This window comes from Xiphias gladius, chromosome 19 (genome assembly GCF_016859285.1).
Source record: "Xiphias gladius isolate SHS-SW01 ecotype Sanya breed wild chromosome 19, ASM1685928v1, whole genome shotgun sequence".
Classification (NCBI taxonomy): Eukaryota; Metazoa; Chordata; class Actinopteri; order Istiophoriformes; family Xiphiidae; genus Xiphias; species Xiphias gladius.
In genome coordinates this window covers 12,200,862-12,215,549 of record NC_053418.1, presented here as the reverse complement: position 1 = coordinate 12,215,549, position 14,688 = coordinate 12,200,862, and the positions used below count along the sequence as shown (strand labels likewise).

General features: G+C 40.2%; 1 protein-coding gene across 5 annotated transcripts in view; it reads right to left on the bottom strand.

The window, feature by feature from the left end:
* The window catches only part of pde4d (phosphodiesterase 4D, cAMP-specific), a 180,159-nt gene that overhangs the window by 21,319 nt on the left and 144,152 nt on the right, over positions 1–14,688 (bottom strand). For 4 of the 5 annotated variants that reach the window (XM_040155356.1, XM_040155357.1, XM_040155355.1 and 1 more), the window contains 4 exons: positions 4,256–4,447; positions 2,710–2,746; positions 2,530–2,606; positions 502–551 (listed from right to left, as the gene is read on the bottom strand). In XM_040155356.1, coding sequence (XP_040011290.1) covers positions 502–551; positions 2,530–2,606; positions 2,710–2,746; positions 4,256–4,447 — 356 coding nt within the window. Of the gene's footprint in view, positions 1–501; positions 552–2,529; positions 2,607–2,709; positions 2,747–4,255; positions 4,448–13,894; positions 14,560–14,688 lie in introns of those variants that run through there. The other variant, XM_040155359.1, reaches the window with a different exon arrangement.

Here is a 14,688-nt window from a genome sequence, read left to right as displayed (position 1 = left end):
AAGTTAGAGAGTGCATACTACTACTGCTACCAATACTTCTAATGCAGTGACACTTTAAATCTCACTATTTAGCATTTATAAGCAGTGTATAAATATTTAATAAATGTTTATAACACACTCTAATACAACTGTAAACTGTTTGTTATACTATATTTTTGTTGAAAAATGAATAAACACTTATATCTGCTTACAACTACATTATAGTGTGTTATGAACCATTTATTATTGTTTACAGTGCTTATAAATGCTAAATGGGGGATTTAAAATACAGTGTTACTTCTAATGCTAACACTACTAATAGTGTTTACATTTTCTATGGTAAAAATCTATTCCTGATTCCCAAATCACAGATCAAATCTCTCTCACACACACACACACACACACACACACACACACACACACACACACACACACACACACACACACACACACACACACACACACACACACACAAACACACTGATAACACAAGTCATCACCCCACTCACACTTTCAACATACCTGTGAAGGTGGTCTTGGTGATAGGTGGTGGGTTACACATGGGTGATCTCCTGTTGTGGTTGAAACAAACATACGCACTGAGACATGTCCTTCCCCAAAACAATGCAATCAGTAGTTTACCTCAAAACATATTTTTTAAACTCTCTAAATTACTCTATGCAGTAAGGAAGCAGCATTTCCTTTTGCTCATTTCTCACATTGTAAGGAGCACCATACCTTTACATACTACTGTTGTTGTAGTACTCAATAAGAACAGCTGAGGGCGAGCAAAGCCAACTGTGAGTGAGCACTGGACACAGTGCAGGCTCTTATTTAGGAAGGTCCTAGTTGAAATTATTGGCACCACTGATTTTTAAGTACAGAATTTCGAATTTGTTCAGACATAAATGCAAATTAACTAATTTTGTGTAATCGGAATATTTTAATAAAATGTCCAAGATTACTGAACAAAAGAAAATAAAAAACAAAACTTGCATAATAATGAAATAATACAAACATAAAATGTACCCCAGACACAACTATTGGCACTCTTCATTAATATTTGGTTGCAGAACCTTTGGCAACAATGGTCCATCTAGAAGTTTCTTGCAACCGTCTGCTGGTAGTTTCTGCCACTCTTCCATTGCTATGGGTTCAAGCTCTTGTTCTCTTGTCAAGTTTGCAGGAGTCCTTTTGCAATGGTAGATTTCAGCTCTGTCCAAAGGTTTGGGATTCAGGTCAGGAGTCATTGCTGGCCAGTTTAAAACAGTCCATCTTTTCCTTATCAACCATTCTTTTGTGCTGCTGGATGTGTGCTTTGGGTCGCTGTCCTGCAGAAAGACCCAAGACCTTCTGCCTCAAACCTAGTTTTCTGGCACTGGGTAATACATTTTGCTCTAAAATGCATTGGTAATCTCTTGACTTCATCATTCGTTGTATACATTCGGTGCCTCCAGTACCAGAGGCAGCAAAGCAGCCCCACAGCATGATAGAATCTCCACCATGTTTTACCGTAGGTAGCGTGTTCTTTTCCTTATGGGCTTCATTTCATCACCTAAAAACAAACTAATGCGCTGCATTCCCAAAGAGCTCTACTCAGGTTTCATCTGTTGATAGACCATTATCCCAGAAAGACTGTGGCTTATCTATGAAAGTTTTTGCAAACATTAGTCTTGCCTTTTTGTGTCTTTCTTTCAATAGTGGTGTCCTCCTTGGCCTTCATCCATGGAGCCCTACTTGGTTTAGTGTGCGGTGTATGGTACGCACTGAAACCACCAGACCTCCAGATTGCCTCAGGTCAGCTCTTTAGATGTCTTGCGTGGTGTTTCTTCCACAATCCACATCAACCTTCTCAGACATCTCTCATTGAGTTTCTTCTTAGCACCACATCCTGGAAGCGTCTTAACAGTTTTATGACTGTGAAACTTGTTGCTAACATTACGAACTGTTGAAACAGGGATTTCAAGATATTTGGCGATCGCCTTATAGCCTTTGGAATTGTTGTATTTTTTTAATAACAGCATTTCTGAAGTTCTCAGACAGCTCTCTTGTCTTCGCCATTGGGAAAAAGAAACTGGAAACAATCAGCCTATTTTTATGCAGTAAAACCATCATTCATGCTTTAATTCAGGTCATCTGAACACTGAAAATTAAGCACAGGTGAGTCTTACTTGTTTTTTGGTTCTATTTTTTTCATTTAAATTCATCAGAGGGGTGCCAATTGTGTCCAGCATACACTTTGTCTGTATTTTTTATTTCACTTAATAAAAACCATGTTTTATTGTTGTTGTTTTTCAATAGCTTTCAATAACTAAAATATTTTGATTATACAAAATTGGTCAACTTGCATTTATTTATGAAGATAATCTCAATTCTGTATTCAAAATTCAGGGGTGCCAATAATTTCAGCCAGGACTGTAGAACATCTTAGTCATAAAGTGACTGTTGACAAATGTTGTGATATGCTGGCATCAATGTTGTCTGTAATACAGTCACTCCTCCCACTGTGAAAGATTTAATTTCTGTTTGAAAAAAACTTTGCCAACTTACTTATTGGATGCTCTGTCTTGCTGTAGATTAGTTAATGCACCGAAGTTGTTTCGTACAGTTCTCAAGCTGGCAAGAACCTGAAGGGAACATGATAGATTAGGACTGAATCATGCACTATTCACCAATTTATGACAATATAAAACATGAAGACAAGACAACAAAACCTGCTCAAGTGCTCACCTGTGCAAATGGAGTTACAATCATATCGTCACCATGACTAGAAGAAGAAAAAAAGAACGGCTTCAATATTGGATGCAGGTCTATAGTATTTTGACATTCGACAACAGATGAGTGCGCTTATGTTCTGCAAAGGTCAAGGGGGGGGGGTTCGTTTCACCGCCTCTGATGTACTCATTTACCGCGACATGTTTACTCAACACATCAGCTAACAGCTAAGGCCCTGCTTCACAATGTGGAAAAGTTTCAGAACAGTTTCGGATTTCAGTAACAGAATTGAAGGGATTTATTGCTGCACGTCTCTATACACATAAGGTCATTAAGTGAACACCATTTCCGGCATCTATCAAAATATTCTTGCACCAAGGACACTGTAAAACCCGCAAGCTGTCTTTGCACCTGCTGTACCGACGACTTCCCTCACACAGTCAACCTTTCTCCATTTCCTTTCCCTCTCTTTCCAACCCCAGGGCATAAACAGGCTGTCCTAACTCTGTTTTGATTTTTTCATGTAATGATTTTTCCTCTTAGAAGTTTCCGGACTATATTCCTCTTTCTTAAGTCCCTTTAGGAAAAATGCAATTTAATGTTTCACAAGTTTAACTTGATTATGAAGCTGTATTATTAAGGATTTCATAAAGAGAGCTGTAAAGACAAGTTACCTCCCGCTAGCTATCTCTAGTTTCCTTGTATATGCGAATCAGCAGGAAAAAAGGTATGAAAGAATGAGGCATAAATGATTAATGAAAACATGTAATTAACATGGTAACTGAATAGTGGGTGTAGGTCAATGAAGGGTCGTTGGCTTAATACTACTGAGCAAAAAGCAGCAGCAGCAAGGAGGAAGTCTTAGGTTACTGCAGGACATTATTATTCATCCTTTTGTCTATTTTTCTTGTCCTGTCTTGCAGGCTGGATCGAAATGCCAGGTTTTCAGTCAATATTTTTATTTCCTGTAGCACTAAGTATACAGTACATGTAACTGGATAGCCACCATTGTGTGGGAAATGGCTGTCAACATACTATACACTGACCCAGAAGAGGCCAGCGGATTTCTGTGTGTTATTATCTTGTCTGGAGTGTGCATTACTACAGTTGTAAGGTGATGGGGAATCACTATTATAAAAGACAAAGGATCAACTGAACTCAGAACTTAAACAGATTAAGTTCAGTGCACAAATCCATTCCATTGCCCTTATGAGAGATACAGACATCAACGACAATGTGGCAAAATATCAGAGACACATGAACTATGCTTGTGGATACTTTGTCACTGAACATCTCGTTTGTGCTACTGGATGTGGCTCAGAATAGATGTGACACTATACAATCAGCTGTTGGTCATGCACGCTTCCTACCAGGGCCAAAGCGAACAGTGTGGCAGATTTAAGTCCTGGTCTGATAAACATCCAGCCATGACACAGATTCAGAGATGCAGAAAAAAAGTAGAATTGACAGCGTTCACCACAATAGGGACCATTGGGGTGCATTTCATGAAGGTTCAGGTGGAAGCAAAAGATCACGATCATGACCAAGATCATGCACTCACATGTCACTGGCAATGGAGGAGTTTCGGGACATAGACTTGGGCGAGAGGTCGTAGTCACTGTCGGAGCGGTAGAGGAACGACTCTCTCCGTTGGCTGTGGACAAAATTGGCCTGCAGGATGAGGCCTGAGCCCGGGCTGGCCATTGGGTCCAGGGGGCTGCGACCTGATGACGTGCCATTGTCCACATCGAAACTGCATATGGAGAGAAAGATAAAAGGACAAAGATCAGAATATGACAATGTACAGTTGACACTATTTTATCCAATTTTGTAAACAAAGAAAATGTCTTAGTGCAGAATTTACATTTTATTTTGATGATATTTGACAGGTCAAGCAACATTTGTGATCATGTTAAACTCCACAATGACACTAATGCTAAAGAGTCAAAATTGATGGTACAGCATGTCTAGTTTTCTTTTAACAGTGAAAAGATGAGGGGAAGGATACAGTTACCATGTTTAATAAGATTTAATTTCTAGTGCCTATTTTTAATTTACCTACTCTTTTTCAATTACCTAATCTTATGAAAGTGTGCACCACGCTTGAATTAATAAATTAACTTAATTAACCAAGTGCAGTCTGTAACAGATTTTACTGTGCTGTGTGATGTAGCTCGTCTATCCATGCCAAAATAAATGAAAAGGTTTTATGAAAACATTAATTAGAGGACTTGATGACTTCAGAGCCTTACTCACATATTGACTAAAGTCTCATGAATATATTTTTTTCAAACACAGCAGCATAGCTTCTGCCATGCATTTCCATATGTTACTGTGAATTGTCTCCATGGTCATGAGCTGCAAAATTCAAAGCATAATATGACATTCCTACGCTGTGCATAATGTGCACAGCGTAGACATGTGAGCCCTATACCAGGTTGGACACTACTCATGCACTGCTGGCTGACGTAAATTTGCTCATAAGCTTCCTCTATTACAATTGTAATCAGCAAGCCCGTCATTATCTAGCTGATTATTGGATGATTATGATGCCACACTAACTGGAACATCACCAACAGTTAGAACTAATGCAGCAATATTCAAAGCCATCTACGTACAACCACAAGCAATTTACTTTGTTTAGACTGTGCACAGGGCCACAGGGAATACCTCCGCTCTAACTATACCACTGACTCACAGCTGAAAGGTGTTTGTAAACCACTGACACCATTTCCCACTGCAATGTCACGATGAGCTCCTTAGTCTCCTAGGTGATTGTCTGCCCAGGTGATGACTAATGCCTGTCACCAGGGATATCTGCCTCATTGCTAGGGCTACCGAGCAATCCCATAATCCCATTTGGTGTGGATGCTAAGGTCAGGGGGGATTCCCCTCGGCGCAACGCGCAATGCGCATGGGGATGACGTGCCCTTTGTCATCTTCATCATCATCCTAACTATGGAAACAGCCACACATATAATCCAATAATGCCCACGTTTTAGCCAGTACAGGACAACCTGCTCATGTTAGCATTTTCTTGCCATTATCAGTATGTTTACACTTGCATATGCAATTGGAAGAGCAGAAGATGTCCTAAGAACAGAAAGAACAGTGCGAATGTACATACAATTGTTTTTGTGTTGTGTAGAAAGCACGTTCCAATGCTGAACTAAAACATCCAACTAACAACTGAGACATTCCTCGTCATTACACAATGAGAAATGACTAATCCCACTATCAGTATCCTCCCTGTTTTCCATCTTGAGGTCGTACGTTTTCTTCAGGGTACTTCACATTCTCAGCAGCAGATGAATGGCTGACCAAACAGGGGCTAAGTTAGTATCACTTAAAATTGCGTTATTGCAATATCACTGACGCAGGCTCAGCTTTACATACCCCAAAGTACAAGCATTTATTATGTATGGGCTCTATCTTTCCCACTCTCTCTTTTTCATCCCATCCATCTGTTAGAGCCAGTTTGTCAATGATATCCATTCAACGCAAAGCCTACGAATTACAGGCACGGTATTGCAAGCATTCTTTAAGATACGAGCCAGAATTCTGCGTTTTAACATAGTAAACCTAATATCTCCTGATTAACTCTAGCATAAACAAATCAAAAAGAGAAATATTATTTAATGACTTCTACATCCTTACTCAAGTGTAAGCGCCTGAAAGAAAGAGTAAAGTTAAAAAACACTACATGTTTCTAGAACACTTAGTTCAGTTACTTCTGACATCAGAAACAATGTGTTATCTCTGTTCATCTGAACAGATTCGACACAGCCACAATGATACACAGGACATTCCAGGCATTTTTTCCTCAACAAATAATTGGCTAAACGCTGTGCTCTCTCTCTGTGATCTGTCTGAGCAGCCAGAGCTAAGTGAGTATGAGCTTTGATTGTGGAATGGGATAGTTTGGCCGTCTGCCTGATGACTGAGGAAAGGGCAATTGTATTGTCCTCGTCCCCTTCTCTAACTAGCTCTTAGAAACACACACACACACACACACACACACACAGAGAGAGAGAGAGAGGTAATATGTGAGTTACAATGACTCCAGCAACTTTTATCCTTAGCTGTGTTTGTCTTATGTTACACATGTTGCCCCGATCGCTGTCCCTGAGTCCTCTCTCTCTGTCTTTCTATATTTAGTACTAGATCAAAAAAATGTCACTCAACACCAGTTTTGTCTTCACACATACAGACAGACACTTATACACAACCCCCAATTGACACCCTCATATGACATGAAGTGACTCATCTGTTATATTTACTGCAGGTGTGTCAGCCCATGCTCACACAAGTGACTTATAAATGGTCATTCCAGGCACAGGTCAGTTCGTTCCCCTGCTGTTTTCTGCCTCAAGTGTGTATGGGTGTGTGCCTCATGTTTGTGAACAGGACAGAGAAAAAGATGGCAGGTAGAGAGATAGTGAAAGTGCTGAAACATAAAACCAAGCCTATGTTTAACAACTGTTTCATTATCACACTTATTCTGACATCGCAGCCTAATCTGATTCTGAGCCAAAGCTTTTGACACATAACCCTCCTCACAGTGTACGTGTGTGTGTGTGTGTGCGTGTGTGTGTGTGTGCGTACAATCTGACTCCACAGACACTCCCTTTTTGGGAATGACACAAACAATTTTTTGCAACTAGCTTACTGAGGTATTTCATCAGCACTGACATCACAGTGGGAGGAAAAAAAAATGTCAACGCCCATATGACTGTGTTGTGAGAATCAACAAAAAGCACGAGTACAACTCAGAAGGATTACCAGGAGGATTATTGTCGTGATGAGAGGTGCAAAAACCACAGTTTACCCAAAAGGGGAATGATCCTGAACCGAGATTTAATTGGCAAGGAAGGAAATATTTGATGCGCAAACACTGGACGGATGACTGATGCTCTTTCAGGCTGCTCAGGATATCCCGTCTGCTGAACGTCACTGCTAAGACTTGTCCTCAGTATCTTGTTAGTCATCAAAAAAAAGTCACACCACCTATTCCTTCTATTATTCTTTGTTTTTGTGTTTTTGTATCTATCTGTACATATGGTCAAGGCTAAAAATGAGTATGGATCACCAGCCAAAATGGCAAATAGATTTTTCTTTAGAGACATCAGATTATTTTCTGCATCAATTTTGACATAATTACTTCAAAACAAAACAAATATAGGTCATGTTTTATTATAGTGACATCAGTGCAAGAGACAGTGTGAACTCTGAAATTATTGATCTTGAAATAATCAGATATTCATAATTCTATAGAAAAATATTTCACATGTAAATATAAACACATCTAATTGAATGCAATGACAGAACCTGATCTAATATGGATATTAACTTGATGATGTTAGTCATCGCAATTAATTTCCATCGGCAGAAGGTGCTGTTTTCTCCAAAGACTGTAAAACCCTCTAGGACAAACCTCTGACTTTTAGCTATAAACTTCAAGATATTGCCTTGACTCGACTATTTAATTCCTGTCAGAAATGGTGTGTATTAAATGTTTAGTGCAAGTGTATTTTCTTTGTAGACATTGCAGACATTGACATGCTGAAGGGCTGGAAGAGCTGACAGCTAATCTTTGTTGTAATCAAAGCTCAATATCTGTCAACGTCTAAAGACTGTTCGCTGTACAATGAAAACAAGACAGATAAACTAAGATAAAAGTAATACAGTGCCCCGAAAGAGAGTTAAGAGAGGTAAGTTTATTTAGCTACAATAGCTGGCAGCTACACGAGCAGACAGGGGCCAACTGAGTAAATGTAATGTAATGTAATGTAACGGATGGCCTGCAGGTTCCATGCTTGAGTTTTCAAATCCACGGTAACATGGCATTGCTACGTGTAAACATAAGAGACTTGGTTGTAACGGTGATGAGGCTGATGAGTAGTGGCTGTTGTGACCTTAAACTGTAGGACTGAATCGCTGGGTCACATATATGCCTAAGGACACTGCAAAGCTCTTTTATCTCCTCTCTCTGTCTCTCTCTGTGTCTCTCTCTCTCTCTCTCTCTCTCACACACACACACACACACACACACACACACACACACACACACACACACACACACACACACACACACACACACACACACACCAAATGGCATGGATCAAAGACTCATTCATTGTCAGCCCTGGGTCACTTGAGCAATTGAGCAACACTACAGGAGCTGACGTGACAAAACTGTGAGGAGACCGTCCGGAGAAAGCGATCGGGGAATAACTGTCTTTGATAAATAATCAGCTGAGTGTTGGATAATGAGGCTCTGCTCTAACAATCATTCAAAGGAGGTGTACCAGAAAATATCCAAATATCCAAGTCCTGTATTTATTTTGTCTGTTTCCAAATTGCAAAGATGTGCAGGGTATTGTTGGGTTTATATGGAAAATCTAAAAAAAAAAAATATGCTAAAACTTTCACCTTAACTAGAACGGGGATAAAACTGAAGGGACAGTCACACAAGCTATGAAAAACACTCTCCAAACACATCTGTGGAGTAGTGTGGATCAGAACAGTGCTGTGTGTTGTAGCTGACAGAGGGATGATGACACTTAATTTATTTTAGAAGGACACAGAGGGGAGCAGGCATGGGAGGAATGGCAAGGAGAGGCATGTCAGAGCTGTGTGTGTGTGTGTGTGTGTGTGTGTGTGTGTGTGTGTGTGTGTGTGTGTGTGTGTGTGTGTGTGTGTGTGTGTGTGTATGTGTGTGAGTATTGAAGTGTCTCTATTTACGAGGATTGTGAGGAGTGTGTTCCCTCTGCATGCACATGGGACTGTCGGCATGTGACCCGGAACATGCATGTGGTTTCCTTGAGCATGTTCTCAATCCAAAACAGTAACTTAAGAAAAGACTTTAGAAAAGACGAAAGACACCAAAGGTGACACACACTGAACACACACAGAAGTAGGCACAGATGACACATTTAATACTGGCATATGGCAACTAACGGAAACGCTGGGCTTGTTTGGTGACGTTAGAGAGCCAACACCTCTGCTTTACGAGCTTATATGACTGATAACTTTAAAAGTATTTCGTAACAACACTATGCCGTTGGAAAAGGTGGTGTCCCAGCAGATCAGAGAAAGGTAGAGTATTAGTTAGTACCTAGAAAATGTTACCTATTGTAACTGCCAATGTGCTTACAAAAGAGAAGGATTCATCCCACCAGAGACGACATAGGAAAACAGATTGTGTTCTCTTTCATGTTGACTTACTAAACAAAATGTGTTGTCAGGTCAAAGATATTTAAATCACCACACATGCAATGGCTTTATCACCACTGATAAAAATACAGTTTCATTCATATGGATAAGCATCATGGGATTATTGAAAAATATTTATGTGATGAATGACATATACTTATATCTTGTAAGTCTGCCATCAGACTTACAAGAGCCAAGTAAAATGTGTCTGTAACTCAAATTATATTAGTTCTTAGTTCAAATTATCTTAGTTCCCTGACACAGACAGAATTGACAGAATTGTATTCTATATACACGGAACATTGTTTGGACATAATGTTTTTATTTGATCATGTAAAGTTGTTTTATATATTAGTATTGTGATGTTTTCATCAATAAACTAACTAACTTACTAACTGGTGCAGAGATATTCCAATCTTTTTAACACCCCATTGATAATGTGACAATATTTTCAGCAATTAGTGTCAATAGAATTTTTGACAGAACAATCAAAATGGTAAGTTACAGTATGTGTGAATATGATGAGCTTGCATGTAGAGGCATATGTTGTCCATTTCACTCTGCTAAAACAGTCAGGTCAGTCAAGCTATATATCAAACCTTAACACTATTTTAGTGCCGACAGAAATTTTACTGTAAAATCGAGTATCAAAAACTGTCAAGTACCTAAAAATGGCATTGTGTCTGGCTGGAGTCTTAGTCTTAACTTTTTTTATTTTTCTATTAAGGCTATTAAAGAACTCTATGAAAGTTCTTGTACAGCTACTTGTGTTGATACAATATTAAATACTGGTGCATTGAGACGTTGGGCATATTTTGCTAAATGACGAAAATGTACAAAAATTTCATTAAATTCCTTGTAGTAAGGTCCTGAAAGTGTATTTTTTTTGGTATTGATACTGAAACTCAGGCACCACATCGGCATAGCTATCAAAAAATTTCAAACAATACCCAGCTTGAGGTAAGTCCACAAAACTGTATCACTTTTCTGTAAATGCAGCCTTTAAGATCAGAAAATAACATTTAAGCTGTAACAATGTCACAATAAGAAAAGTTTGACCTCAGGATGAGATTATACTGATTTATAGTTTAGGTGTAGTTGTAATTAGGGGCGGGAAATCCTCTATAATGACAAACGTCATTTTATACTGCATTATCAATACACTGTATGCCGTGACATAGTACATTTTCTGGAAATTCAATTGAGAAACTTTTTGTGAATAAATAACCAGAAAGGAATGTCTGTTTTTGACTAAGGCAGCAAACCAAATAGTAACTGACTAACATCTGAACAATCCTGTATGAACATAAAGCAGCCCTTCTCATGGATTTGAATCATTGGTCACAATACCCAACTCACTCAGAGATATTAAAAAGGGGTATTTTTCGTGGTATAAACAGTATGGAAAATCTCTTACGGTGAAAAAATTGATATTGTCTCACAGTATATACTGTATCAGCATAGCTCCCAACTTAAGGTACATACAACGTCATTGTGCAGCACATGTATGTTAAGGAGCTAATTCATTTCCACTGTAAATTAATATACCTCTATACTTCTCATTCTTCCCATGGCCCTTAACATCTAGCATGAAAAGTCAGCAGGGCAACACAATATCCAACCTTTCAGTACCACGAGACATGTGATGGAGGTAAGAAAAAAAACTATTTGTGAAGAGGCCAGCACCCACAGGGCAGTTAGGCCAAGCAGATAACGGACTGACCACTCGCTGATAACCAGAACATGTTCTCTCTATCTGGCTCGTACTCACACACACACACACACACACACACACACACACACACCCCTCTTAGTCACATGTTCACGAAAAATGAAAGGAAGCACCAAAATACACACATACATACACATTCACTAAGGGAAATGAACTCCCATCAGGCAGCAGATGCTACAACAATTCTTGTTTAGAAAAAGTTAAAGTATACTACATCGTTTTGTCTGGCAAAAATGTTCCTTGGAGGTTTGCACTCTCTCTTTCCTTCTCTCTCTCCTTCTAGGTTTTCCTACCCTGTCAGGTATGAGCAAAAGTGAATCCCTCACTTCAGTTGGGAGAATGCTTTAGTGCTCACTGTCACTGTGCCATTCAGAATACTCAGTCAATCATGCGACACATACAAAGACGTCACCATGGCAGTTTTAGCGTCATCTCAGGTCACACGGTTCCAAGCAAAGCAAAAACCAGCTCTGCTCCCATATACATAGATGTCCACTTAACTATGGACCCATTTTCAGTCCTATTCATCAACTCAGGTCTGTCTCACTAAAGGTCAAATCTGGAAAATATGTCCGATAACTTGCACTTTGTCGGGCCCTGTGAGAGGCCAGATAACACGTAACCTTCAACATTTAATGCCTGTCTGAGATGCCCAACTGGGGACTGACAAAAGCCAGATGCAAACACTTGAGTTGAAAGTCACACATTCCCCACTTCTCCATGATTTATCTCAGCACAGCATCACATCACTCCTGGTTTTAAAGGGAGGAAGAGGCAGCACAATATGTGTGGAGCTAAAAAGACGTCACAAACATCCGATCCTCCCAATTCCTCATCCTTCACCTTTCCAAAACTCAAGCCATATTTACTGAGCTAACATTGCTGATGGATTAGAGTCTGCATACACGAACCTGCATTTACACAGTTGGGTGGAGTGGGGTCTGTTAGGGTTTAGTCAGGCTAGGGGGCATGTCACACACCCGGACCACGTCACTGTCTTAAATATACACTCCTAGACATACACAAGGAATTGTGCACGAAAAAACGCAAGCACACAAGCACTCATACAAGAACATAAAGACTTATTTTGATGAGAATTAGCTCATCAGCTCTTTCTGCATTACACATGTATAGACTGCACAGACACATCCACCGTAACACAAACAGCTTAGTTACAGCAATAACAATTTCTTAAAGACAAAGCGATGATGAGAATTAGTGAGAGAATGACAGAAGAGAGGAGGGCAGGATAGATGGAGGAGGCAGTTTGCTTTGTCCAGCTGAGTACAGCTTTTAGTAGCCATTCCAAAAGATGGCTCATACGAAGCTAACATTCTCAGCCAGATTCTCAGCTTTTTACATGAGAAAAAAAAAGGTAGATTCTGCAGTCTCTTCAAACTCTAATCAGGTTTGTGTGTAGCCACACTATGGCTTTTACATTCACTCTGCATCAAACCCACATCGCGTGCGGTCTGTCATCAGCTCTGCTCAGAGTAACCACGACCCTCAGAGACCTAATTAATATGTCTTCAATGGACACTGCGTATGTGTCCAGGGTTGTTCTGATCAATTTACAGCTCTGCCTGAGAGGGCCGCGCTGGAAAAACTGTGAATAATAACTTCCAGTCTTCAAGCTACAGGGACATTTCTTGCTAAGAAATGAGTGCTGACAGGCAAGGACAAGTCAAGACAGGAGGGGGAGGAGACATGAGTGTAGGCCAGGGCGAGTTGTGCCCCTGGCACTGCACCCTACATTAATCTTGAGCCATGTGCAGATAGGAGAATGTACAGAGCGACACAAGACATTCCTAAATGAATAATGCCTTTCCTCTTTTACAACCTTGTGTTTGAACTAATTTTACAAATTGAATAGACCGTGAATTCTCATAAAAGCACATGACAAATACACCAAGTGTCATGTTGTTATAGAGTTAGTCTGATAAAGTGTAACGCACTGAACTTAAGGACACAGTGAGTCTAATCGTCTGACTTCAGACAGTTTGTTGCAGAGAGCCAATTGGAAAAAAGAGTGACAGCATTCAGACAACAGTTGAAAGATCCACAAACACAGAGCACATCAAACCAACAGGGACAAAAAAGGAAAAAAAAATTAAAAAAGGAAGAACCTGGGACAAAACTAGTGAGGCACAGGAAAATATTTCAGAAAGCAACAAGCAGGCAAAAGAGAACAACACACATAACAGGATTAACATGGAAATGTTGCAGGCAGGACAAAGTTCAACATCTTTTTACCTTATTCCCTCCGTGTTCTTCAATGAGCTGGTAGAGCGCGAACGCGGTTTGAGAATGATACTCATGGTCTGGCTTTTCCTTCCACATCCACACACACTACGTGTGTACACTACACACACACACACACATAAGGCCACGCACACACACACACACACCCTATGAGCCACCTGGAGCCCACTGGCCAGCCTTCCGCTGTGGTTTAACCACAGTCCTCACTGGTTTGAAGTGATTCAATGCGCTTCCTTCCCTCAGTCCAGCGGTCAGGTCTGCCGAGCTGCTTGAGAGTAAACCTGAGTCTAGTCAGATCGAACCCTCCGTCCGACAGTTTTCCACACTGCTGCTTCCCCTCGAGCTCCAATCATTTGACAGTAGGTGGTTCTTTACCATGATCTCCCAGCCTCTCTCTCTCTCATTTGCACTTATCTTTCTTGCCAGATCAGTGTGTGATCTTCCTCTTTTCGTAATCCAGCCATGCACTCACTCTGTTACTCTTTCTCACTCTGCTTCTCTCTTTCAAGTCCCTGTGTATTCTTTCCTGACTGGTGGAAATAAGATCTCCTCTTCCTCCCGTGTTCCTTTTTTTCCCCCTCCCTCCTTATCTCTATCTCTTTTGTCTTTTTACAACCGTGTCCCTCTCTCTGAGTTACTTGACTCTCGTATTCTCTCTCTGTCTCGCTGTTTTCCCAAGCTGCAGCTTGGGTATGTCTGAAGTGGGAGGGGTTGTTTTGGTAGTAGTAATTACTTGAAGGGTGGGACTTAGTAGTATCCCCCAGCAATTCTAACAATTGTCTAAA